The sequence below is a fragment of the Acinonyx jubatus genome, chromosome B2 (assembly GCF_027475565.1).
Source record: "Acinonyx jubatus isolate Ajub_Pintada_27869175 chromosome B2, VMU_Ajub_asm_v1.0, whole genome shotgun sequence".
NCBI classification, from domain to species: domain Eukaryota; kingdom Metazoa; phylum Chordata; class Mammalia; order Carnivora; family Felidae; genus Acinonyx; species Acinonyx jubatus.
In genome coordinates, this window is record NC_069385.1 from 36,776,242 (window position 1) to 36,803,173 (window position 26,932).

The 26,932-nt window shown below is 39.2% G+C and overlaps 1 protein-coding gene across 4 annotated transcripts in view; it reads left to right on the top strand.

Moving 5' to 3' along the window:
- Window positions 1–5,433: 5,433 nt before the first annotated feature.
- Window positions 5,434–26,932, top strand: part of SOGA3 (SOGA family member 3) — a 44,359-nt gene continuing 22,860 nt past the window's right edge. The window contains exons 1-4 of one of the 4 annotated variants that reach the window (XM_053222262.1): window positions 5,434–6,293; window positions 8,224–9,424; window positions 9,884–10,108; window positions 12,137–12,295. In XM_053222262.1, coding sequence (XP_053078237.1) covers window positions 8,330–9,424; window positions 9,884–10,108; window positions 12,137–12,295 — 1,479 coding nt within the window. In that variant the 5' untranslated portion in view covers window positions 5,434–6,293; window positions 8,224–8,329. The remainder of the gene's footprint in view (window positions 6,294–8,223; window positions 9,425–9,883; window positions 10,109–12,136; window positions 12,296–26,932) is intronic. The other 3 variants (XM_053222263.1, XM_027056955.2, XM_027056954.2) reach the window with 3 other exon arrangements.

The window sequence follows — 26,932 nt, forward strand, 5'->3', positions numbered from 1 at the left end:
AAAAGCGTTTTTAAAATGTGCTTAAAAAGAACACACTTTTAATAATAGCATAAAAATATCAAATACTTAGGAACAAATCTAATAAAGCATGTATAAGCTTTTTGGGAAAACAAAAAATTATTCATATTCAGAAAGACAATCTAATTAAATAAAAAGATGTACTAAGTTAATGTAAAGGTAAAATTAATATCATAAAAATTATAATCTTTTCAATTGATTAATGTGCAATTCCAATGAAAATGACAATAGAGAAAATTCATTACCAGTGTTGAAAGTAATATCTCAAAATGTATGCTTTTTCTGAAAATGGAAATTTTAAGATTTCTATCACATATGAAAAATATGAGTTGTGAGAAACAGTAATTTTAAAATCTTTGAGTTCTTGATCATATTGTTGCTTATTTGCTGCATATCTTTTTTATTTATTTATTTATTTTAACTTGTTTTGTTTTTTATTTTTTAAAATTTACATCCAAATTAGCATTTGGTGCAACAATGATTTCAGGAGTAGATTCCTTAGTGCCCCTTACCCATTTAGCCCATCCCCCCTCCCAAAACCCCTCCAGCAACCCTCAGTTTGTTCTCCATATTTATGAGTCTCTTTTGTTTTGTCCCCCTCCCTGTTTTTATATTATTTTTGATTCCCTTCCCTTATGTTCATCTGTTTGGTCTCTTAAAGTCCTCATATGAGTGAAGTCATATGATTTTTGTCTTTCTCTGACTGACCAATTTCACTTAGCATAGTACCCTCCAGTTCCATCCACGTAGTTGCAAATGGCAAGATTTCATTCTTTTGGATTGCCGAGTAATACTCCATTGTATAGATATACCACATCTTCTTTACCCATTCATCCATCGATGGGCATTTGGACTCTTTCCATACTTTGGCTATTGTTGATAGTGCTGCTATAAACATGGGGGTGCATGTGTCCCTTCGAAACAGCACACCTGTATCCCTTGGATAAATGCCTAGTAGTGCAATTGCTGGGTCGTAGGGTAGTTCTATTTTTAGTTTTTTGAGGAACCTCCGTACTGTTTTCCAGAGTGGCTGCACCAGCTTGCATTCCCAACATATCCCTTTTATTTTAATTGAAGTATAGCTAGCATATGACATTTGATTAGTTTCAGGTGTAAAGCATTAGTAATTTGACAATTACATACATGACGAAGTGCTCACTATGATAAAGTGTAGTTACCATCTGTACCATACAAAACTTTTACAATATCATTGGCTATATTCTCAATATTGTACTTTTCATTCTGGTGACTTATTTATTTTATATCTAGAAGTTTATACCTCCCAATCCCCTTCACCTTTTTTGCTTATTGCCCCATTTTACCCCCTCCTTCAACCAACAGTTTGTTCAATTTATGACTCAATTTCTGTTTCATTTGTTTTTTAGATTCCATGTACAAATGAAATCATATGGTATTTTTCTTGCTCTGTCTGACTTATTTTACTCTGTGCTGAATCTTATATTTGACTACTTTGAATTTGCTCTCCAACCAGGAGAAGCAGGCATGAGTGGATCCACATCAAATACTTCCATAGTCCTCTGGATTTAATTGGTTCGACCAAGGAGAGCCCCAGCAGAAGACCAGAGGCAAGGAGAAGAGTCAGGTCATCATGAGCTGACTATGTCACCCAATAGAAAAATCACTGTTCTCCTCTTTAAAAAAAGAGGGGGGTGGGGGTGGGAGGAGCACCTGGGTGGCTCAGTTGGTTGAGCATCGACTCTTGATTTCAGCTCTGGTCATAATCCTAGTGTTGTGGGATTGGGCCCTGTGGTGTCAGGCTCCATGTTGAGTGTGGAACCTGCTTAAGATTCTCTCTCTCTGGGGCGCCTGGGTGGCGCAGTCGGTTAAGCGTCCGACTTCAGCCAGGTCACGATCTCACAGTCCGTGAGTTCGAGCCCCGCGTCGGGCTCTGGGCTGATGGCTCAGAGCCTGGAGCCTGTTTCCGATTCTGTGTCTCCCTCTCTCTCTGCCCCTCCCCCATTCATGCTCTGTTTCTCTCTGTCCCAAAAATAAATAAACGTTGAAAAAAAAATTTTTTAAAAACGATTCTCTCCCTCCCTCTGCCTGTCCCCCCAGCTCGTGCTCTCTCTCTCTCAAAACAGAAAAGAAAAAAGAAAAGACAAAGAAAGAAAAGAAAAGAAAAGAAAAAGAAGAAGAAGAAGAAGAAGAAGAAGAAGAAGAAGAAGAAGAAGAAAAAGAAAAAGAAAATCACTGTTCTCAAGTGGCATGCTCTACACAAAATTCTTTTTTCTGGGTTCCAATGATCACTCTGTTCTCTTATCTTTTTAATACTATTGTCAATGGTAACTTGATTTTTTTTACAAAGTGTGTGGATAGCTCCAGCCTGGTATTCAACCCCAAGTTATTGAAGTATCCATTATGGTTTCCCCTATATCCAATCTACATCTTATAAATAATCTCATTTAAAAAAACCCCATTGAGTGAAGAATAAATCAAGTCAAAGCAATCTAGGCTCATCAGATAAAAGAATGCCCTGATTTTTGCATAGCATATTATAATATCCAAAACTTTAGTGACTAGACATTGAATAAAAACCTCACTGACATTTAAGAACAACAAAAAACTGCATACTAGATCATAAAATATAGGTGGGATTTTCCTTATTTTTCTATAACTGGATCAAATAAATGTTAAAATATTATTTTTGCAGCTTATTTAACAAATAGTCAGCATATAATAACATAAAAAAAGAGCAAATCCATTTGCCATTAGTAGAATCTTTTCTCTATTATGTCTATGCAGAGGAAGACACTTAGAAACTTTTTTTAGACAGCATGGGGGAAGGTAGGAAGTAGAAAAGAAAAACTTAAACTAAAATTTCCTAATGAAGTGTAAGGTAGTTTAGGATGCCATTCTTGTTGGTTTGGCATAATGAGAATTAGCCTACTATATTTATATTAGGTCAGTTTAATTATTGATGAAGAAGGATTTAGGGGTGAGGTAAAGAGTTATTAAGACATTGTTATAAAAATGAATGATTTTGATATTAGGGGAAATTTAATGGTGATTTTAAATATGTATAGCATTTGCATAATAACTAGCAGACTTCTTAAAATTTTCCACTGAGATTAAGATTGACAATGTGGCTATGTTGAAATCAGACATCTGACAGCATTTCGGCTATGATGAGTGCCTAGACACTGGTTTGAATTACCAAGGGTGAATATTCATGAGCATTTATAGAAGTAATGCAACAGAATTTTGAGTATGCAATACCTAACTGCAAACTTACACAACAGCAAATGCATGAGTAACTAAAGCATTATTGTAGAGTAGCAATTTCTGCCATTCACAAAGCAGCCTGAATCCAAGATATGAATTAAACTACTAGTTTTTGGTCACAATGTTAAGTTACAACATGCATATATTTACTTTGAGAAATTGTAGACTAGAAATTAGACTAAACAATATATAATATGGTGGATAATCTGTTTAGAAGGAAAAATGTGAATCATGATGTTTACAATGCAAGGAGTCTAGGATTCATAAATCATTATCTGAAATGTAGTCCAGAGAACAAATGTGACTTGTGACTGCATACATATGTCAGTAAAGGTCAAGACAATAGCATATCTCCAAGGTAAAGTACTTTCTAAAAACAGAGGATGGATCTGAAAATATCACCTTTCTTCTGTCACTTGAAGCCTACGAATAAAAATCCAGCCCCTGTACTAACTATGTGCTAGAGATAATGAGAGAAACAAGAGTATTATTTGAAAACATTTACTACATTTACAATTAATTTTTAGTATAATTATAGTTAACATATAATATTACATTACCTTGGATGGACAATTATAAAATAACCCAAGACTAACCAAGTGTCCTTAAGAAATTCAAGAATGGGAGAATTTGTGTAAACTAATGTAATAATATCCTGAAAATATGAACAACAATAATAGTTAACATTTAATGAGAGCTTACAGTGCCAGGCACATAGTAGTTATCACTTATAATTTGTTAGGATTAGTACATGTCCCATGCATTGTGATAATAATTACCTTCACCAGGACGCCTGGGTGGCTCAGTCAGTTAAGCATGCGACTTCGGCTCAGGTCATGATCTCATGGTCCATGAGTTCAAGCCCTTTGTCAGGCTCTGTGCTGACAGCTCAGATTTGGATTCTGTGTCCCCCTCTTTCTCTGCCCCCTCCCCACTCATGCTCCATCTCTCTCTCTCAAAAATAAACATTAAAAAAATTTTAATGATATTATTTTATTTGTAAAGATTAATGTGAAAAAATATTTTTATCCAATTTATCCAGTTTGGTTGAATGATACCTGTGGATCTTGGTATTTCTTAAGGAAATTACAACTCAAGTTTGGGTACATAATGACAAATTGTCTACTATAAATTCCAAATAAATTGTGATTGCATTTTACTTTGCTTTTTTTCCCTTTATATTTAGTACCCTAGTTGAGGTCTGAACTATTCATTATAGATGTCACAGATACTGCATTTCCACTTTCAAAAAGTACTCAAAGGATTATATGGAAATTATCCTAATTCCTTTCAATATGCTGGAGCCTCGTTTCTTGTTTTAATCTTTGCATATTTAGCACCTTGGACAGTGCCCAGCATATACTAAGCACTTCTCTATTCTAGAGCAGATGAATACATGAATGTTTTTGTCCTGATACTACATTTGTCTTATAGATGGCTGGAGATACTAATCACCAGGACTTGAACATCTTTTTATTTTGCTGTAATTATGTTACTTGTATGCAAACTACTCCTAAATTGTTTTTATTTTATTTTTAGTGCTAGATGTTACGCTCAGAAAATAAAATGTCTTATACTAAAATTCATGTTAGCATAAAAAATTATTAGTTCAATATATTGAGCTCCTTATACCTACAAAATCACATATGAATATGGGAAAATTTTTAAACAAAAAATACCCTTTCTAAAGCAATGTTTACTTTTATTCTCCTTGAAGATGAGAATCACCAAGTTCACGATGGAATCCTTTGAGGTAGGAGGGAGATCTTCATGCCAACCCCCCCCCAAAAAAAAAACCAGGAAAAGAATTTCTATTCGGATTTTTAAAAATATTACTGTGGAACAGTATGGATTAGTGTACATTGTAAAGACATATATTCTGAATTACCTCCTTCCCCCATGAGTTGCCTTTAATCTCACATTTTATAAACACATTGGATGATTCCCGTTAATCACATGCACTACGGTAAAGATTATGGATGCTAGCAATTACGCCTTGTATTCACAGTTGAAATTAGAACTCAATAAAGGAGAGAAGGAAATGTACCGAGGACAAACCCGTCTGTAAACGATCTCTGTAAAGGGATATTTAGTCGGTTTGTACTAAATTGGTCGAGGCATCACAAGAGCCCTTTGTCTGTGGGACGGTGGGTCTGGCAACCATTATCTACTGGGGAAAGCGATGTGTGATGACTCCGCCCGGGCTGGGGGTGGGGAGGGTGCACCGCGTGGAGAGCTCTACCGGAATTGAAGTGAGCGAACAAAGAGAACTCCCAGCAGCCGTCCGCCAGCTCCTCGCAGCTGCATCAGGAGACGTCAGTCACGCCAGGAAGGCTGTTCGAATACGCCTCCCTGAGAAAAGAGCTCAAGTAAATAATTGATGGAGATTGATCGGTCCAGGACAAAGCTTTGCAGAAAACCAGTGCATCCGATTTCGAGCGGTTTTGGAATCTTCTGCCAAGTACGGGATATGAGAGCGCAGCACGGACTTCGAGCGCAGCCACGGATCTTCCATTTCGGGTGTGGCTCCGGCCTTTTTGTCTTCCTGCCACCTCCCCTACCATCCTCCGCCCCCGGCCCGTCCCCGCCTTCTTCTCTTTCCTCTTGAAAGTAGCCTCTCTTTGGTTACTTCTAAGCTATCCTCCCTTGCAATCCCGCCCTCTCCCCTGCCCAGTCCGGTGAGGTCAGCTCATGAATATCAGTGCACTTCCTGGGGAGCGTCTGGCACGGCTTGGTACCTCTCGTGTTCGCCTGCTCGGAGCCGCAGCTCCAACCGAGTCACAGGCTGCGGGAAGTAACCGGCTCTGGGGGCCGCCGAGTCTGCACGTTAACGCCATTGTTTGGAGAATTGGGTGTGGAACTGAGGCAAGACAGCCCAAAGTCGTGCTCAGCCAGAAAGTCGCATATAATACCACGAAGTTAAACTTTCCTTGTCTTTAAAAGGCATAAAAATAAACCCTGAGGTCGCCGGAAGAACAGAAGGAAAGCGCTGTTCATTTGCATCAACTTCGAAACATCGCGTCTGCTGAGAAGTGAGCAGTTCTTCTGGATTTCTAAAAGGGTGGGGATGAGAGATGGGGTGGGTCGGTGGGCTGATAAAATTTGAGATTAAAATTGTTGGTTTGTGCCCATCCGGGGTTGCGTGGTCGGCTATTTCCACGGGGGAAGCCTTGAAGGGGCACAGCATCTTGTCACTTTGTGAGAACCACGTGACAGCGTGGTACCTTTGATTGTGGGAGACGAGTTCCTGGAACCTGAACTTTCTCCTGGGTTAAAGCAGTCTGAGAACCGAGTTTAAACGTTGTCTGGTGGCTCTCAGCTCCGGAGTGATTATGCCTAATACAAAACAAAAATAAGGTTGCTTTGGCAATATAACTTGTGTAGGTGGTCCATATTAGTGTGACCCATGACCATGAACTAGGCCAGACATTCTAGGAGCATGAGGCTCCAGAGAACATATAGAAAATAAGTTGGTGGATAACTTTTCTCCCCCTAATGTCTTCTTTATTCACTATTATTTTTCAAATTGAGTTGGAAGGAGACCTTGAAAAAGAAAGACAGGTGGAGAAGGAAACTTCCAGTAATATTTCTTCATAAAATGAGGAATTGATGCATGTTGACTAAGTTATGATACTTAAAATAGGCCATAACAGGAATAATGCTAGTAAAGTAACTGGCAAGCATCTCCTCTGCTCATCGGAGGAATTTTTTAAAGCAGAACTTTCTGCCTAGTCATACTCTTTTCAGTGTGTTAGAGAGAGATGATATTTCTAAGGAAAAAGCACCAAACTGACTAACTAGGTAGATGGATCACTAGGGAGAAGAACCTCATAAAGCAATGGCTTGCTATTTTCCGGATTTTAAAAGCCAGTGATGGATTTATCTTGTAAAAAAAAATATAAGTATATAAGTATATGTATATACTTATCTTACCACCATGAGTGAGGATGCACCAGGTTTCTGGGGTGCAGGGTCATTCTGTCTCAGAATTTGTCTCCATAGAAGGAACTGGGCACTTTAAAAGTACAACTTTATCTATGATATATAACATGTAATAAGATGCTTAAGAATGAAAATATTTTCTATTTAGCAATTACACTTAAAACCAAAATGACTCACAAAAACTATAAAATTTGGATAAATATAGATGTCATCACCTATAATTTAAGAAATTGTGCAGAGCCACCAATGAACCTTTCCAAAAGTATATATATTTTTTAATTATTTGCCAAAGCTTAAAGAAGAATACCTTTAGGGGTACTAATAACTACACCATATAGGTGATTCTCAATGCCATTACTTTCTTGAAACTGAAGTTGATTTAAAGTCATTCATTACTTTTATTTTAGCTCTAGTCTAAAGGAAAATGGGTGCATTTCTCTAACCAAGAACAACATGAAGAGTTAAAGGTGTCTGAGAAAAGTACCACATATCCACGGAAAATTTTCTCTAGAAGCCTACATCATGACCCTTTTCCTCTAATTGAGAATAATAATTAAATAAAACATTTTCTACTAAACTAGGCTTTAAAATACAGATTGAATGACGAGGAAATCCAAAGTTAAAAAAGGGGATTCACCTTTAACATGTGGACACATCCTTTTCCTTCTGAAGATTTTGCCTGACTTAAACCCCTAACCTTTTTCTCCCCTAAATCTCCCTTCCTACCAATTCCTTTCTGATCCATATCTCAGCGTTGCCAGAACCTGCAACCATGAGAATGTTACATTAAGCTGCTTTCAGATCGTCACCATTTTACTGAGATGGAATTAAATGGAGATGGCGCCTCCCTGGGCAAAATGAGAATTGACAATTCTGCACCTATTTCTGAAGTCGGGGTTTCTATTAAGTGCTTTTAAAATCTCATTATTTTCTAGGACTTCTCTTTTCTAGGGAAATCACCCTTTGCTCTGTAACAATGCAGACATGTTGTGTGCTTCCCTTCTTTTGTTTCTACCCCAGATTAGAAAGGAAGGTTGGAGGACTTGAGGAGGGAAGAGAATGAGAATGATCTGGTGATGGACCATTCTAAAATAAATCTCATCTGATAGACTCTTCCTAGACCGCCATGAGTCAGCCACCGACGGGGGGCGCTGCCCCTGCCACAGCTACAGCTTCTGCCGCCACCTCTGCCACTGAGGCTCGCCTGCACCCAGAGGGCAGCAGCAGAAAGCAGCAGCGTGCACAGTCACCTGCTAGACTAAGGGACAATTCGGTCCGGCAGACAACTACGACCACCCGGTCCCCTGTGGGGACCGGCACTAAACTCAATTCTGTTCGACTGCAGCAGCTGCAGCAGCAGCAAGGCAACAAGACCGGGAGCCGCTCTGTGCCTCCGGCCAGCGCCCGCGGAGGCGGAGGCGGGGCCGAAAAGGCTGCGCCCCTGGCGCCCAAAGGGGCCGTGCCGGGAGCTGTCCATCTCGCGGCTGGTGCTGAAGCGGCCCCCGCGGCGACCCTGGCCCCGGTGGGCGGCAGGAGGCCTGGCCCGACGGAGGAGCCTCCCCGGGAGCTAGAGCCCGTGTCCGCTAAACTCGGGGAACCCCCTCCGCTAGGGGAAGGAGGAGGAGGGGGTGGGGAAGGAGGAGGAGCCGGCAGCGGCTCCGGGGAAAGGGAGGGGGGCGCTCCGCAGCCGCCGCCGCCGCCGCCCAGGGGCTGGCGAGGGAAAGGCGTACGAGCTCAGCAGAGGGGCGGCAGCGGCGGGGAGGGGGCCTCCCCTTCACCATCCTCCTCTGCGGGCAAAACCCTAGGCCCCGGCAGCAGAAACTCCGGAAGCGGTGTTGTGGGGGGTGGCAGCGGTGGCGGAGGGAGCTACTGGAAAGAAGGATGTCTGCAGTCTGAGCTCATCCAGTTCCACCTCAAGAAAGAGCGGGCGGCAGCGGCGGCAGCCGCGGCTCAAATGCACACTAAGAACGGCGGCAGCAGCACCCGCAGCTCCCCGGTCTCTGGCGCCCCTGCCATTTGCGAGCCTCTTGCAGTCCCTTCCGTCTCCCCAATGGCGGCGGCAGCGGAGGGCCCCCAGCAGAGCGCAGAGGGCAGCGCAACTGGAGGGGGCATGCAGGCGGCGGCGCCTCCTTCGTCGCAGCCGCACCCGCAGCAGCTCCAGGAGCAGGAAGAAATGCAAGAGGAAATGGAGAAGCTCCGAGAGGAAAACGAGACTCTCAAGGTGAGAAGGGTGGGGGAACCCGGCTGGGGGAGGGGAGGTGTGGGCTTTGGAGGATTAGGGCGTGTCTCGCGAGGGTGAGAGACTGTTAACATGTTAGGGAGCCTTAAAGAGGGAAGGGAACAGGAAATGAGAGGAGGGGGTTCCTAGGCCTTTTCCAGATTTAAAGCAGCCTAAGATCAGGAGCCTTAGGTTTAATTTAAATCCAAATTTGGTCCTTCGTTTCTCTAATTATCATGGGTTGTCCCACTTTGTCATGGAGAGAGGTTGAGTAGGAGAGCTGGGGAAGGCCCAAAGAAGGCCCGTTTTTATAGTTTCTTCTTCATGCAGCTCTGTCACTCCTGTCTTATGGAGAGGGGGCAATAAAACGGAGAATTTGGAGTTGGCATGGGGTGTACACTTTACCTGTCCGAGTGCCGGGGGGCGAGGTTAATTTTGACCCGCGGCCTGTCACCGCTTCAGAACGAGATTGATGAGCTGAGGACCGAGATGGACGAGATGAGGGACACTTTCTTCGAGGAGGATGCCTGTCAACTGCAGGAAATGCGCCACGAGTTGGAGAGAGCCAACAAAAACTGCCGGATCCTGCAGTACCGCCTCCGCAAAGCCGAGCGCAAAAGACTCCGCTACGCACAGACAGGGGAAATCGACGGGGAGCTGTTGCGCAGCCTGGAGCAGGACCTCAAGGTCTGCAGCGCTGGGGCTGGGAGGCGCGGGGTAGGGGCAGCAAGTGGGGACCTCTTTGCTATGAAAGGCCTTCAGTGGTCATTGGCAAAGACACGGAGTTTCGCAGCGCTGACCACAAAGTATCAGGTTCCGGGCAGGGGAAGGGAAAGAACAGACCAGTGGGTCTGAGGGGTCTAGGGTGTGTGGAGTGCCTCGCGGAGAGCGAGCTCTGGGAGCTTTCTAGGGAGTCCCGGCGACTCTTCCAGAGACGGTGGCAGAGGGCGTCTCCCCTCCCCCCCCAGCAGAAACGCGGGTGTGGCAGAGCGCAGGCTCTGGCGTCGACCTGGCCTCCAGAGGCTGTCTTCCAAGTAAAGGCCAGGTGAAATCGAGAGCAGCGGGATGTAGACTCCTGCGGAGAGAGGAATTAAAGCCCAGAATAGGAACAGCATTGGGACGATATCGTAGTTAAGGTCTCTCTCAGCAAGTCTCCCTAACCTCCTTCCTTTCTGTACTCACCACTTTGCTAACTCCCTGAAAAGAAATCTGTCCCACTTGCCGCCCCTTTTGGAAAAGTAAAGAGTGCAGTAAGTGAAAGAACCTCGTTTTTAATATGAAGTTGTTCCTTTAGAATTTCCCCCAGTGGAGAAATTTTAACCTTGAAATAAGTTTTGTAAGTAGATGAGGTCTGTTCAGTTCAGTTTGACTGTAGGCAGATCCACTGACAATGCAAACCCAATGTTATCTTCATAACCTTGGACCACCAAACATAATTTTAATTATGTTAACCTCATCAATATATAAAAATCAAGTGTAATTTTCCTATGTTTTAAAGAAAGATGTGAGAAAACATTTAATGAAAGTCATTGTATTATTTCTTTTTGTTTTTTCTTTTTCTTTTCCTATCATTTGTTGAGTGCTCACTATGTCCCAAGTACGGTGGGAAGCATTGTTATATACATTAACATTAGTTATCTATCTAAATGTTAGCTCAAGATTAAAAAAAAAAAACAAAAACACCCATGAGGTTAGGATTAGTAATCCTATCATCATCTTATACAGTAGCTGAACCTTTTACAGAGGTTATAAGTGCCCAGTCCCTACCCATGGATATAGGCTAGTAGGTGGCCAAGCTGTCTCCTCACCCAGTATAAAACCACAGTCTATGTCCTGAGCCACTACATCATACTACACCATAGGGTTTTGTTCCAAACCCTAAATTTCCAAGATAATCTCAAAACAAAAGGCAAAAAGGTACACTGTAATCAAAAAACAAAAACAAAAACTTAATCTCAAGGACTGACATATTTCTTAAAAGTAAGCACCTGACATTATAGGATTAAAATTCAGGTCCCACTCCCACTAGAAAACTTTGTTTTCTAGTTTTTAAAAAAAACTCCTTAATGTTTACTCATTTTTGAGAGAAAGAGAAAGAGCAGGAGAGGTGCAGAGAGAGAGGAATACACAGAATCCAAAGCAGGCTCCAGACTCTGAGCAGTCAGCCCAGAGCCCTCCACTCGGGGCTCAAACTCAGGGACTGCGAGATCATGACTTGAGCTGAAGTCAGACACTTAACTGACTAAGCCACCCAGGCACCCCCGTTTTCCAGTATTTAAAATGAGTGATAATGGAAACATCTTGTTTTGTTGTAGAATTAGAGGAGATATGTGAAATTTCTATACACATGATAAAGCACGATTGAACATCTATTACCATGGTGTAGTGTAGAGGTTGAGGAAACAGAGTGGAGAGCCAGACTACTTGACCACTTGTTAGCTGTGTGACCTTGAGCGTATTACTTCACATCTCTGAGACTCACTTTCCTCACCTGTGAAATAGGAATAATAATAGTACTTATCTCATGGGATTGTTGTGAGGGTTAAATAATTTATATATGTGAATGACTTATATGTAAAGCATCTGGAAACATGCCTGGTATAGTATAGAAACTATTTGTGTATTGGCTTTTAGTACTTTTAATGTGAGTATAAGTTTAGCTCACTTATTGTACTGTCTTTAACTATATTTTATTGTTAAAACTCTTCAATTTAGGTTGCAAAGGATGTATCTGTGAGACTTCACCATGAATTGGAAAATGTAGAAGAAAAGCGAACCACAACAGAAGATGAAAACGAAAAACTGAGGCAACAGCTTATAGAAGTTGAGATTGCAAAACAAGCTTTACAGAATGAACTGGAAAAAATGAAGGAGGTTAGTATTTGATTATCTCATGGTATGCAACATATATATTTAGCTTTTTTTTTAAGTTTATTTATTTATTTTGAGAGGGGGAGAGAGAAAATGTGGGCAGGGGAGGGGGAAGGATCCATGAGATCATGACCTGAACCAAAATCAAGAGTGGGACGCCTAACCAACTGAGCCACCCAGGTGCCCCCATATATATGTAGTTCTTTACAAAAGAATCCCCAGGACTAAAATGACTGTTAAAATAATTCTGTTTTTTAATGATTATAGAACAGTTCATTGTTCTCACCCAATATGCTAACAGATACATGATTTCATACTAATTAATAATTAGCAAAGGAAAACTGACCTCAGGCCTGCCTCTTGTGTAAAATATATGAGCTCTGACTGAGGTTTCATCCTGTCATCCAAATTTGTGTTAAAGAAGTTACACAGCTATACCAGACACGCAGGATGTCAAAAGTATGAAGGACTAAGCCTTGTGTTAGTTGAGAGGAAGAACTGGTCCTGTGATTATTAATGAGTTCATAGAACCACAGACTTTTGGGGTAAAAAGACCATAAAAAACCATTGAATCGAATTGAGTCAAATCATTGCTTCAATCCTCTTTATAACAAAGCCCCCAAATGATCTAATGCTTAAAACATCTCTTGCGACTAACCTTTAAGATCTTTTGCAGTATCCAATTCTGTCACAGTGTATCTCTGTTTAAAGGTTTTCTTTGTTTTGAGTTGAAATCTATTTCATTGTAACATTAGCCAATTCATCTTAGTTGTTTCTCTTTGGTATAGAAGAGTCAAGAGTTCTCTTCCACATTAGGTGTTTGAAGTTTCTACCATATTTCTCCTAGATCTTCTCAAAGAACAAAACTAGTATCAAAGGAAATAAATCGGAGGAGAAAAGACACAGAAAAGATTTATGAAGAAGTAATTAGCTTTGTGATTAGTAGCAATTTGAATTAAAATAATATTATTTGAAAACCGTCTGAGAATGCAGTGCATTTGTGGAAGCTATTATTGAGCATTAGCTGATACACATGTGGTCCTCTGGACATTTCCCTCTGCTTAACTGTGAAGAATTTAAATGAAAATCTGAATCTTTCCATGGACTAAATGAGATATTGTACCTTTCATTGCTATGCTTATGTCAAAATGGTATAAATATATATTTACCATGTAACAGTGAAAATAATCAAGTCTGCTTAAGGTCAAGGGCATGCCTGCGTGGCTCAGTCGGTTAAATGACATACTCTTGATCATCTTGGCTAAAGCCATGATCTCACGGGTTTGTGGGATCGAGTCCTGAGTTGGACTCTGCTGAGAGTGAGGAGCCTGCTTGAGATTCTCTCTCTCTCCCTCTCTCACTGCCCCTTCCTTCCCCATCTCTCTCTCTAAAGACATAAACTTAAATAAAATATGTCAGGAATTTGTAGAAGATGGTTTCAGTGGGGTAAACTATTTTGTGATCTAAGTTTCTACTTGTTGTTATATTATCCTGATTTTAAACATTTTTTAACATGACAAATTAGGGAAAAACTATTTTAATGATATATAATTCTTGGTTAATGCCTAAGGATGGTTGTATGCTCCAATATGGAAGCTGGGAGCCATGTGACTATCTTCACCAATAACCAATGGAGTGATTTTAAAAGGTTTCTAACTTGCCTCAGTTTATTCAGTTGTAAAATGTTGTTTTAATGATTCTCAACATCTCCTGAAGCTATCATGACTTTTATCATCAAATCCAGAACATTATCTTTAAAGAGTAGCATAGATTTTTTTTTCCTGAAGTTAAGAGATCAAATATGAAATTATATATGTACAAGTATATGTTTCTTAAACAATAATATAGAGTTGAAGTGTGTCAAAAAATGAAAGTTTAATTTGCAGGAAAAAAAAAAATGAAGTAGGTGACTATGTTAGTTTGCTAGGGCTACCATAAAAAAACACCACAACACGTTGTGTGGTATAAACAATAGAAATTTGTTTTCCTCACTGTTTTGGAAGCTGAAAGTCCAAAATCAAGGTGTAGGTAGGGTTTACTCCTTCTGAAGTCTGTGTGGAAAGGATCTGTTCCAGGCCTGTCTCCTTGTAGATGGTCATCTTTATGTTCACACTGCATTCTCCCTATATCTATGCCCAAATTTCCCCTTTTCTGGACGCCAGTCGTTGTAGATTATGGCCTACCTAATTTTAGGTTGTACATTGTAGATTGATTGCTTCTGTAAAACCCTATCTCCAAATAAGGTCACATTCTGATATACTTAGGGTTACAGCTTCAGCATGTGAATTGAGGAGATACAATTCAACCACAGCAATTAAACAAAGGAAAGAGAAAGTTCTTTCTTCTTATAGGAAAGCAAAGAGAAAGTTCATTGTCAGTTCCATTAGGCTTCAAGTCAGAACAAACTTCATTTGATTACTAAGTATAAAAGAGAATTACTTTGTGATTTGATATCATGTAAATGTTTTTTAGTGAAGATCTGGAAAGTTGGATTTAAGAATGGTATAAGAGCTTTCTGATTTTATTCTGTTTCCAGAAAAGGGGGAAATGCCTATAGACTGCTGTCCATTAGCCAGACACATGGGACCTCTTCCATTGTAAATAAAGCCAAAACAATCTGGCTACCAAGGAGAAGGGCTGGAACCTGAGAATGTCCTCAGGAAAATCATTATAAAAATACATTTCCTTGATTCTGTTCCCTATGCTTTGCCTTATAACTATTTCCTCCTTCAGGGCTCTAACTCTGATTTGGGAAAACAGTCTTACAGCACCAAGCAATGTGGGTATAAGTTCATGCCAAAAAGGAAACTCACATTCTCTTGGAGTTATAAAAGCCAAACTCCAATCCCTAATTGGAAACTACAACAAGAAAAGTATAAGGAATGTAGGAACATATATTGGGGATGTCAGCATTTAAAGTAACCTTTTATTAAAAAGATGGGCTCTAAACTAGCATTCCCAGTTTGAGAAGGTGGGTGGCAGTCAGGAAAACATAGAAATAGAGAGGAAAGACAAAAGAGTGGAAGATAAATATCTGGGGGTTTCTAAATGTAATAAAGGAAAAATGGAAAGTATCCTGGCAGGAAAGTTCTGTAATCATTTATCTGAGGTTGACATTCATAGTGTCTAGAAAAGTGTCAGGAATAGAAAAGGTAGTTTTATTTGGAAATCAAAAATGTTTCATTAAAATGGGATGTTTGTAATGGTAACTTTGTTATCTGCCAAGAAGATGAATATTGAAACTGAGTTTCAGTAATAAGTGGCTCACTTTGTGGGGTAGGAGGTGTGAGTTTGAAGCCTAACTTGGCCTCGTATAACTGTGACAGCTTCAGTTAATCATCTGCTTCCTTGGTTGTAAAATGAAAACATATTCAAGTCCTTGGATAGGGTTAAACACACAACTGTCATCCCTTTGTGGCATTCTAATCAGTGGAGAAAATAGAATCAGGCCAAGCTTTGCATTATGAAGAAAAGACAAAAGTTATGGAGTAAATTATAAAATGGTAAGTAGGATATACTTGAGAGAAGCAATCCTCTAACTCCCAGTTTTTAGTTTCTTATATGGAGTCATATAGATGTTGAACTGCGCAACTGGGACCAATAGGCCATCTGCTGGAGTTTGGAAACCATTTACTAAGAGTTTAATTGGCTTCAAGGGTTTTGACCAATTGCTCTCAAGGCTAGTGGTTGCACAAGGTCCTGTGCACCTGCTCACATCCATCTGCTTATCTTCTTCCTCTGAGAGTATGGAGTAGGCACTGGGGGGTAAGAAGAGTTGTGTAGAGGCAGGATAGACATAATTAGTTGAGTCTACTGCAACTCATTGCTTGTATTGAAACAGTTGGTTGTCTGCCAACTGCAAACAAGAGGGACCTCTTAGGATGCTGCCTTAGAATCTTAATGGTATTTTCATCCGATTACAAAACATTGATTGCTACTAGCTCTATGCTTTCTTGCAGTAGAAAAATGCCTTTCTTTTATATAACCTGGCAAAAATGATGGTCTTTCAGCATCACAAACACTCAGAGACTGGTTTTTGCAAAAGTTTTTTCATGGAAATTATGAATAGCTTGCAGTTTGAATTCCTGGACAGGTTAATGTACAAATAGCATAAAGTGAGGAAGGATATGGAGAAAGCTCTGTGTGGCATGGGTCTCTGCTACAGTTAATGGGAGGTCACTGTCCTTCATGAAGTCCTTCTGCTGTAGGAAGAAACTTTGCTTTGAGAGCTTTGAAACACTGTTCTCTTCAGAAGGGAGGGGTCTTCTCACATCACCTTTAAGATCTGACACTTGGAAAAGCATTGATGACAGACATTTGAGGGAAAAAATAACCAGTAGAGACCTTTGAAGATGGAAAGGAAGAAAGACTGAGATAATGATGACAAATGTTTATTTGATCTTTTTACTTTAAGAATCTATACTCTTTGTAATGTTTTGTCCCTTAACCTCATGCAAGTCTTAAAGTAATCTTCTTAACTTTTCCTGGTCTTTGCTCTAGAGGGCTCTTAACTTGCCTACTGCAATAGCACTATCTATCTTGGGACGTTTATTTTCTGTGCACTTGGTTAATATATCCTATCTATTACAATGAACTCTCATTCTAGAACACAAAAATAATTGGTACCATAAATTTCAACAGTAGCCTCTCTCTCTCTCTCTCTCTCTCTTTTTGAAAAGAATATGTCTGCTCAGACTCTCTTTATGGACAGAACACTTTAATAAACAAATGCTTGTCTTGCACATTTACCATTGCCTATTTATTTTCTTATATAAAATAATGAATTGAGTATAACTTTACTTGGTTTTGGTAGGGCATGTTTATCTAAGTTATAAAGTGCAAAAAAAAAAAAAGCTGGGTGATAAATCAGCAAAGACGCAGCCCTTTAAGGGGGAATTTCTTTGGCATTCAAATATTTTTCCCCTGGTTCTGTGAGTTATAATTTGAAAAATAGAAGAACAGTCATTGACCTTTTTAAATGAAATTACCATAAATATTTTTAAATGTATCAATTAAACACTATTATTTTAGTCACATCTTTTCAGAGGTGGTAGTTTGTTGAATAACACAGGAATGAATAATACAGACTAAATTAAAAGCAAAAAATAATATGCCAGGTAAACAGAGGAAAGTTCGTTTTCCAGGTTACTGTATGTCGTGACTGTATTTTCAAAGTCGTATTTATTTAGGACTCATAAACTCCGTTGGATTTTTTTTTTTCATGAAATTGCATATGCAGCTGTATGCACAGTGAAGTGATTCCCAGGACTCGGTCCTATGTAAATGGCTCTTTTCTCTCACCCAGATGCCAGGCTCCCAGCAAAAGCAAAGTAGTATACACAGATAAGAAAATCAATGTTGGTGGAGTATTTTGTGAGACATACAGAACTTTTATTGGAAACCTCAAATTTCTGTATATTTATGTGAAGAGCACAAGGGTTTCAAAGCTTGGAAAGTAAAGGTTCTTCCTACAGCCAGTTTGTGTGTTGGCTGGAATTTTGCACTTCACATTCTTGAAACAGTAGGGCACTGTATGAATATAAGTCTTACCTAATTAGGCATCTCCTTTTGGTTACATATTAGGTTCCCATTTCAAATATCTACTAAGTTCAATGTTTGCAATGGCATGGCTTCACAGAAAATGTTCAATAAATGCATGTTGAAATGTTTGTTGCATTTGCTGATAAACCATATTGATGAGAGCTAAGTCTCCAGCCGTGGACTCTGCCAGTTTAACAGGGGTCCTGGGGCTCTAGGCTGGACTTTGAGTGATCTGCATGTAAGAGATGAGCAGCTTAAGTATGTTTAAATATCTCCATGGGGCTACTTTAGCTACACAGGTATTAAAGAGTTGTTCACCTCTCTGACTTCTTTCTCCCACCTACCTTAAAAAGGAATTTGAAATGGTTCTCAAAAAAATCATAACTGTTGCAATCAGGGTTTAAAATGTTGGTCAAGTAAGAATTCTGGGAAGATGAGGAAACACTTACTCCAAGAGGTATGCATTGCTGGGAAACAGCTCTGAGTTTAAGAGCAATCAAGGTAGGGAGAGAGATATTGAAAGTAATTCTTTCCTAACTGTGACTGGATATGGAGGCAATACCAAGTTTCATAGCAGGTCTTCAGAGCAATCATGAACAAAATTAATCATAAACAGACCTCACAGGACAACCAGTGGATGGCTGAGCCTTCATAACAACTGTCAATTTTCATTTATAGAATCAATAAACTAAGAATTATAGTTTTGCAGAAAATAAAATTTAGACATCTTGTCATTAGCTGTGAATTTGAGTGTGGCTTGTTAGAAAGCACATATGTCATGAAGTCTAGAAACTGACTTTGAAGCCCACTTCCCATACCCTGTGACTTCGAGCAAATATCTTGAAATTTATAGGCTTTGGTTTCTTTTTTCATAAATGTTGAAGTTAAACTAAATACTCTCAAAGGCTCCTGTGAAAATGTCATTTTCTGATTTGTCATTTACTCATCTCTGTTCTCCCCGTTTTATTTATAGCCAGGTATGCCAGTCTGTTTCACTACTATTATTTTATTACTATAATTATTTTCTTTCATTTATTCAACCAACAGATATTTATTGAATAGTAACGTATTACCCACTGAAGTATGGCCTACAGACACCACAGAGGATACAAAGATACAGATATCAGGGTGTTGCATTACACAGACTTTGTACTAAATGAGTACTGTCATCAGTGAAACATCCAAACGTTTTTATTTTGCTATTATTGAAATAATATGATTTTTCTGAAGGTGAAAGTCTTTATGTTTCCAAAAACATAATAAAAAACTCTTTGAGATCGTTAGGCCTTTGTATGTGTGTGACAGACAAAACCCTCATGTAGAACGGATCCCCATTAAACAACCTAGTCTTTTCCTTATGGGACTCTGATGGGTGTAGCTGTGACCTAACTGGTTCCCGTGATGCCTATAGTTTTGGGGGCTGTGGTTAACACTATTCCCTACCACTCCCCACAACCTTGGCTGCCTGATAAGGGCTGTGCTTCTAGTGGTGGAGAAAATTGCGTCTGCTGTCTGTCTCAGCAAACCTTTGATGTGACTTTAACTTAGCAAACATTTACTGAGTGTGTATATATATTACGTATAACAAGATAACAGTGTAACTATGAGGGTAGTCTCTACCTGAAGTTAATTACTTATAGAAGGTGTACTTTGACAATATTTACACATATACATTACTGTACTGAATACTTTGATGTTCGTGATCTCAGAAGGGGAAACTCTTATAACTAGATGAGGCCAACACCTGTTTTGTTCACTGTGGCACCCTCAACAACCACTTCAGTACCTGGCATGTAATCAGACCACATTCTTCTGTAATACTATAACAACTGTTATTCCATATTTAATTTTTAAAAATCTTTTTCCCACTCTAGACTGCAAATCCCTTGGGAGTAAGAACCGAATCTTGTCTTACTCATCATAGTGTCCACAACAACCAGAAATTGTTGACACAAAGTTGATAAGCGCTAAATAATTTTGAATGAGAGAATGTAGTTAGGAGAGGTGTTTTGTGGAGAGAACAAGAACTATGGCTCAGAAACAAGGCTTTTTTTGTGGGGCTTAATATAATACAAACACGCTACAAAGGAGCTCCAGCCTCACCCTGCTTCCAGAACTAGAGATCTCTTGATACTGGTATCTCTTAGAAACTTCTAGTCCTCTACCATGCTTCTCCCAAACCCCAGTAATTCCCCAGAAACAACAAGTCTTCCCTAAAACAAGGTCTTATAGGCTTCTCAGGATGGGGAATGAGTACAAGGGCTCAAAAACGACAGGACAACTCTGACACCCTAGACCTCAGCTCTGCATCTGACTTCTGTATCCTTTGGTGAGACAATATGAAATGCTGCTTTACAGAGTAAGAGAAGGCTGCAGGTCTTGTCATTCCCAAACTATTTGCTTTAAATCTTCAGTGTTGGGATAGTCAATTTAGCAGTTAATTTGACTGGAGAACTAAGGAAAACTACCCCAGGGCCGCCGCTACCATTGATGAGTGCCAATCATTGTGCCAGATATTGTAGGTATAGTTATGTTGCTAACAGTTTCATTTTAGAGATAAACACTCAAAGCTCAACAAGGCTAATGGCACTAGTAAGCTGGCACGGTCCATACTGATCCCCCTGCCTCCAAGCCCATGGTCTCCATCGGCCAGTGCTGCACAACTGCACTATTGGGACTCAGAGTCCCCTCCGCATAGCCACTTCTATCTTCCTGACCCACAAATGACATGCCTTCTTTAGAGACCTCGATTCTCCTAGAATCTCCAAGTCCTGAATCTCTAGCACACATTTAGAAAATGCATGGAGCAAGGACTTCCAAGGTATCTAAAGGGAAACTATTTTATCCTAAAGAAAGGAAGTCTTTGGAGAGAACAAAGAAACTGGGACCATAGGTCTAAAAAATGTGTTTTCAGGTCTGTTGATGCTGTCTCTTCTTTTTATAGACTTAATACGTGTGTTATTTCAGATAAGTCACTTAATAGCTGACTCTCAATTTAATCACCTCTTAAAGGAAAATAAATATTTTCCCTAGGCAACCCATTCACAAGGGCAACAGAAGATAATATGTGTGGCGTGCTTTATAAACCGTAAGGTCGTGTGGACGTCAGACGTTCTTGTTATCACATAGTTCTAGATGAGCTGATTAAAACTTAACTCTGCGAGAGAATGTTTAAATCCATGAGAGTGAAATTTTGGATTTACCCAGGAGTCTAATTCTTTTACAGTGGGCTTAGAAACACTTTTCCTTTCTCTTTCCCCATGAATGTGTATGACCGTGAAGTTCCTCTTTATAGGTCACTTCACTGTAGAGCCATTCTAACTTCTATGTATCCTGTTTTGTCTTCCACAAGACATGTCCTTAGTCCTTACTGCTTCACCATCCAGGACCTTACATTTGCAGAGGTCTCAAGGGAGGTGCAAACAATGCAGTTACACTGTCTGCCCCTGCACTCGCTAACGGGACTGACCACTGATTTGTCTGGATAAATGCCTCTCCTACCTTTGCTGCTCTATAAATATTTTTCTTACAGAGAAACATCTTAGCAGAGAGAGGAGGGCTATTGTATTCAGGTTCAAGATACTTTAGATTGCTTTGTGTGTTTTAGTGACTCCACAGCTAAATTCTATGCTCTCTGAATTTAAGAACTGTATTTCTATTTAATTCACACACAAAGACTGCTATTGATACAAAAACTGTAAATGCTTGGCCAAGAGAAGAGGTGTTTAGGAAGATATGATTGCTGTCAGAGGAGCTCATCTTTAGCCCTTAAATTAGAATTTACTCGGTTCCTTTGTTTTCCAATACTTGTGTTACATTGGAGTAAATATACCATGCAATTTCGCTGTATATTAGGAAGTATTTTCCAAATTGAAAATTCAGTTATATCTTGAAGATTTTAGACTTCATTGCATTTTAATGGAAATACAATCACTTATTTGATGTCTCCATTCTAATTCCATTTTTACATTTCAGGGTCAGTTAAACTGATCTTTATCCAGATGGTAAATGACATTTGGAGATGACATTTAAAGATGTCATTTAGCTTCTCTCCTGACATTTTCCATTTTATGCTTATATATTTCACTTAATGGGGTCATTTATATTCAGCGTGATTCAACTCAGAACTGCTTAAAATTAAAAATTCAAAGTATTCTATATTCATCTGCTGGCTAGCTCAGTTATTTCCAATTTGTCTAGCCAATTAATCATGGTGGTAAGTGGTTAATAAAATTAACTACATTATTTTTTCTTTCCTTCACAAAGTAAGCGTTCTTACCATTACATTGGCCAGCAACCTTGAATAATAGCAGAAATAACTAGACAGCCCAATTGATTATTGTATTCAAGTGCATAATGAGTGGCTAATATGTTGGTATGTGGTTGTATCCACCACGCCCTCGCATATAGTAGAAAAGATTTTCATTCAACTTTATCAAACGGTAGCCACCTGTGTGTATTCAAGAGGATCTGTTTTATGTAAAGTATTGTTTTTCAAGGATAAAATACAGCTTTCAGGTTCATTTCTTTAGAGACATGGCTACATTTAAAATAGAATAATTATGTTCTACAATGATTTGGAAGGTAGTTATTCTGTTATTACTTCCACTAGTATTAACCCTAAGGGTTTTTTGAGGTGTTTTTTTTTTTTTTTTTTGGTAATACATGTATGATTCTCAATTTTCTCAACTACTAAAATCAAGAATAAAATAAGGAATTAAGAGTTATTTCAGTTAGCCCAACCCCTTGGATTACTGTCTGATCTTTGTTAACATAGGATTATAAGATAAGATTGTTACTATTATTTATTGTTACAGTATATAGTTTGAATTTAAAGAATGTCTTTTGCTTCATATGTAATTCAAACAATATACATTCAGTTTCAATACTTAACTATCAATGATTTTAAACTACAACTAAATTTCTGAAACCTCAGTTTTAAATAATCTTTAATTGATTAGGTAATGATCTTGAATTTTTTTTTAAACAGGAAAAGTTTGTAGAGGATATACTTTTTCTGAGTTTTTGTACTTTTGAAAAGAGCCTTTGTACTTTTGACCTGACACAGGAATGACAAGATGGCATTACTGAGTCAAAATTTTTTCTTTTCACATCATACACTCTGCTCCATTATCTTCTGGCATTTGTTTTGGAGTGAAGAAATATGAGACTAGTCTGACTTTGATTCCTTTGTGGGTCAGATTGTTTCCTCTCTACATATTTATGGATATTTTGTCTTTACCCTTTCTATCAATCAGGATCCTCCAGTAGATGGATCATGTAAATAAGATTACTCACAGTGGTGTGGGCAGGATTAAGGGAACATGCTCTTAATTTGGGCTGGTGAGGCATTCAGAGAAGACTGGCAACACATAGAAACCATCACCACCTCTAGATATAAAAATGCTGCCAAGGAAATGATGTTACAGGGGCTGGTGTAAGCTGGAACTGTGGAGGAGGGGCTACCTGGTGGGAGTTGTCCTCTGGAGGGTTCTCAGCAAGATATGGTGTTGACAAAGTGAGGGAGTGAGGAGAGATACTGTGAACTATCTCTCCTCCTACCCTCATTGCTCAGCATTTCTGCCAGTGCCTTCTATTGGCCAAACTCAACCAGAAGGCATGTGGCAGGGAAGAGAGCCTGGGCAGAAATATATGCAGAGGGCAGCCTCCTGAAGCACAGAGCAGGACAGAGAAGGGGCAAGAATGAGTCTGGATACCTAAGGAGAATAACCAGTTCAAAATTATTGCCGGGACATATCTAGGTGATGGTCTTTGTGGACTCTTTAATCTGAAAATTAACATTTATTAATTATCTCAGAGGAGCGTTCGTGTAGTATAGGCTTGTCAATCACATATACTCTATTTTCTCTCCTTCACATTTTCTTCACTTTGTGCCCCTTATGACTATCTTCTCATCCATTCACCTTCTTTTTGTCCTTTTAACCTGTGTCCTTGGACAATTTCTCAAGTTTGTTCTCAGTATCAGGGAGTTTATTTTCTGGTATGTCAGTCGTGCTGTTTGAAGACTCCAGTGCAAAATTTGATTCTTGCATTGAAGCTGAGTGTTCTCTGTGAGGTTTCTTATTCCCAACACCTTCCTATTTTTCAGATCTTAATCTCCCCTATCATCTTCTACTTTTAGTTTATAGAGGCCATGTTCATTATCTTATTAAGGATACAATATTCCTAAAGCTATCTTCTGTTTTCCAGAGTAGTTTTTAGACATATACTTTTTGGGTTTTTCCCCCCTTTCTCTTTAACTGAATACCTTTTTCTTACCTTCCCCAATATATTTTATTGCATACAGCTTTATTGAAATGTAATTTACATACCATAAATTCATTTTAGGTATAGAATTTAATGCTTTTTAGCAAATGTGCAGGGTTGTGGAACCATCTCCATAATACAATTTTAGAACATTTCTATTGCTCCCAAAAAGATCTATAGTGCTCACTTGCAGTCACCTCCTGTTCTCACTCCTAACCGCAATCAAGCACTAATCTGTTTTCTAAATCTATAGCCTTGTATTCTATGAATATTTCATACAACTGTAATCATACAAGTTTTGGCCTTTTGCATCTGGCTTCTTTCACTTAGCCTAATGTTTTTTAGGCTTACACATACCTTGTAATGTATATCAGTACTTTATTCCTTTTTTATTTCCAAATAATATTTGAATATACATGTATACATACACCACATTTTGCTTATCCATTCATCAGTCGATGGACATTAGTTTTCCCCCCCATTTTTATGAATAATGCTACTGTGAACATTCACATAAAAGTTTTTGTGTGGACCTCTGTTTTGGTTTCTGTTGGGTAGGTATCTAAGAGAATTTATGGGTCATACGATGAAGTTACGCTTAACTTTTTAAAGAAACTGCCAAACTGTTTTCCAAAGTGGCTGCATCATTTTACATTCTTACCAGCAAAGGAGGAGGGTTCAATTTGTCAACACCCTGGCCAACTTTTGTTGTCTATCTTTTTTATTACAGCTCTTCTTTTGAGGTTTATTTACGTGGCATGTCATTGTGGCTTAAATTTGTGTTTCTCTAATAATGTTGAACATCTTTTCCTGTGCTTATGTTCCATTCATGTATCATCTTTTGTGTAATATCCATTCAATTTTTGGTTCATTTTAGTTGGATTGTTTGTCTACTTATTCTTGAGTTTTAATATAAACTTCATATATTCTGGATACAAGTCTTTTATCAGATGTGTGATTTGCAATGTTTTCTGTGTCACTTGTCTTTTCACTTTTTTATGATGCCATCTGCAGTGCAAAAGGTTTTTATTTTGATGAAGTCCAACTTATGAATGGTTTTCTTATATCATTTATGCTTTTCATGTTATATCTAAGAAATCTCTGTCTAACCTGCAGGAAAATGACTACTGTTTTTCTAAGAGTTTTACTACTTTTGGCTATTACATTCAGGCCTATGATCCATTTTGAGTTAACTCTTGTGTATGGTGTGAGTTAGGCATCTGAATTCATCTTTTTGCATGCCAATCTCCAATCGCCCCAGCACCGTTTGTTGAAAGATCCTTTCTCCACTGAAATGCCTTTGTCCAATGCACTTTTATCTCTTTGTCTACTTCTTTTTCCTTTTAGAAAATATCGTTGAATGTCAAACTTTCTTTGTAAATTCAGTGTTGGCTTCAGATACTCACTGTGCAATTTTTGCTTCGTTCCTCTCACTGCTCGCTTTCAGACCCAGAGCTATAGCACAACTTGATATGCACAGCCCTAACTCAACGTCCGATGGCTGGTAGACATCTATCTAGTTCTGGCCTTTTCTGAAGGATTATGAGAAATTCTACTACTGTAGCGCTCAGGCATGTTATGAGGAAAATTTGAATCTTAGAAAAATTTGAAGCATCTTGTAGTTGTTCTTTTCTTACCTTCAGTATGTGAAAAATAACAAACCCCAATTTGGGTGTTCCCAAGGCTTTTCTGCCTGTGTTTCTACCCGTGAAGCCCTGAGTAGGAAAAGAATATATCTGGGGCGCCTGGGTGGCTCAGTTGGTTGGGCGGCTGACCTCAGCTCAGGTCATGACCTCTTGGTCCATGAGTTCGAGCCCCGAGTTGGGCTCTGTGCTGACAGCTTGGAGCCTGGAGCCTGCTTCAGGTTCTGTGTCTCCCTGTCTCTCTGCATCTCCCCCACTCGCACTCTGTCTCTCTCTCAAAAAAAAAATAAACATTATTTTAAATATATATATATAATGATCCATTGCCCAATTAATCATCTAGCTCTTTCCCTGCTAGAGTATTGGAGTATTGCAGTTTTAACAGCCTGAGAGCTGCTGATTGCAAATGAGCTGAGCTCTTTCTCCAGATACATGATAAAGCAGTACCTATGCAATATCTATGCATGTGCTGGGGCAAGTAGGGTTGGCCTCATAATATCTCTCATACCCACTTACTGTTAAACCCCATCCTTCCCTCCCTCTTGCGACTCCAGACAACCATGAATCTGCTTCCTGTATCTATTGATTTGCCGTTTCTAGACATTTTATATAAATGGAATCATACAATATATGCCTATTACATCTGGCTTTCACTTCACGTAATGTTTTTGAGATTCATCCATGTTATATCATGTATCAGTAGTTCATTCCTCTTTACTTTTTAAAGTTTATTTACTTACTTTGAGGGAGAGACAGAGGGTGTGAGACAGAGAGAAAGGTAAGGGCAGAGGGAGAGGGAGACAGAGAATCACAAGCAGCCTCTGCACTATCAGCACAGAGCCTGATGCGGGGCTCGAACTCAAAACTGTGAGATCATGACCTGAGCAGAAACCAAGAGTCAGACGCTTAACTGACTGAGCCACCCAGACATACCATTCATTTTTTAAAAAATTTGCTGAATAGTATTGTATTGTATGGACCCATATTTTATTTATCCATTCACCAGTAGGTGCACATTTGGGTTGAGCTATTATGAATAATGCTTCTAGAATATTCTTGTGTAAATCCTTATGTGAATACAAGTTTTCATTCCTCTTGGGTATATACCTGAAAGTGGAATTGCTGAGTCATATGGCAAACTTGTGTTTAACCTTTTAAGAAACAGGGATGTTTGGTTTTGATTGGTCTG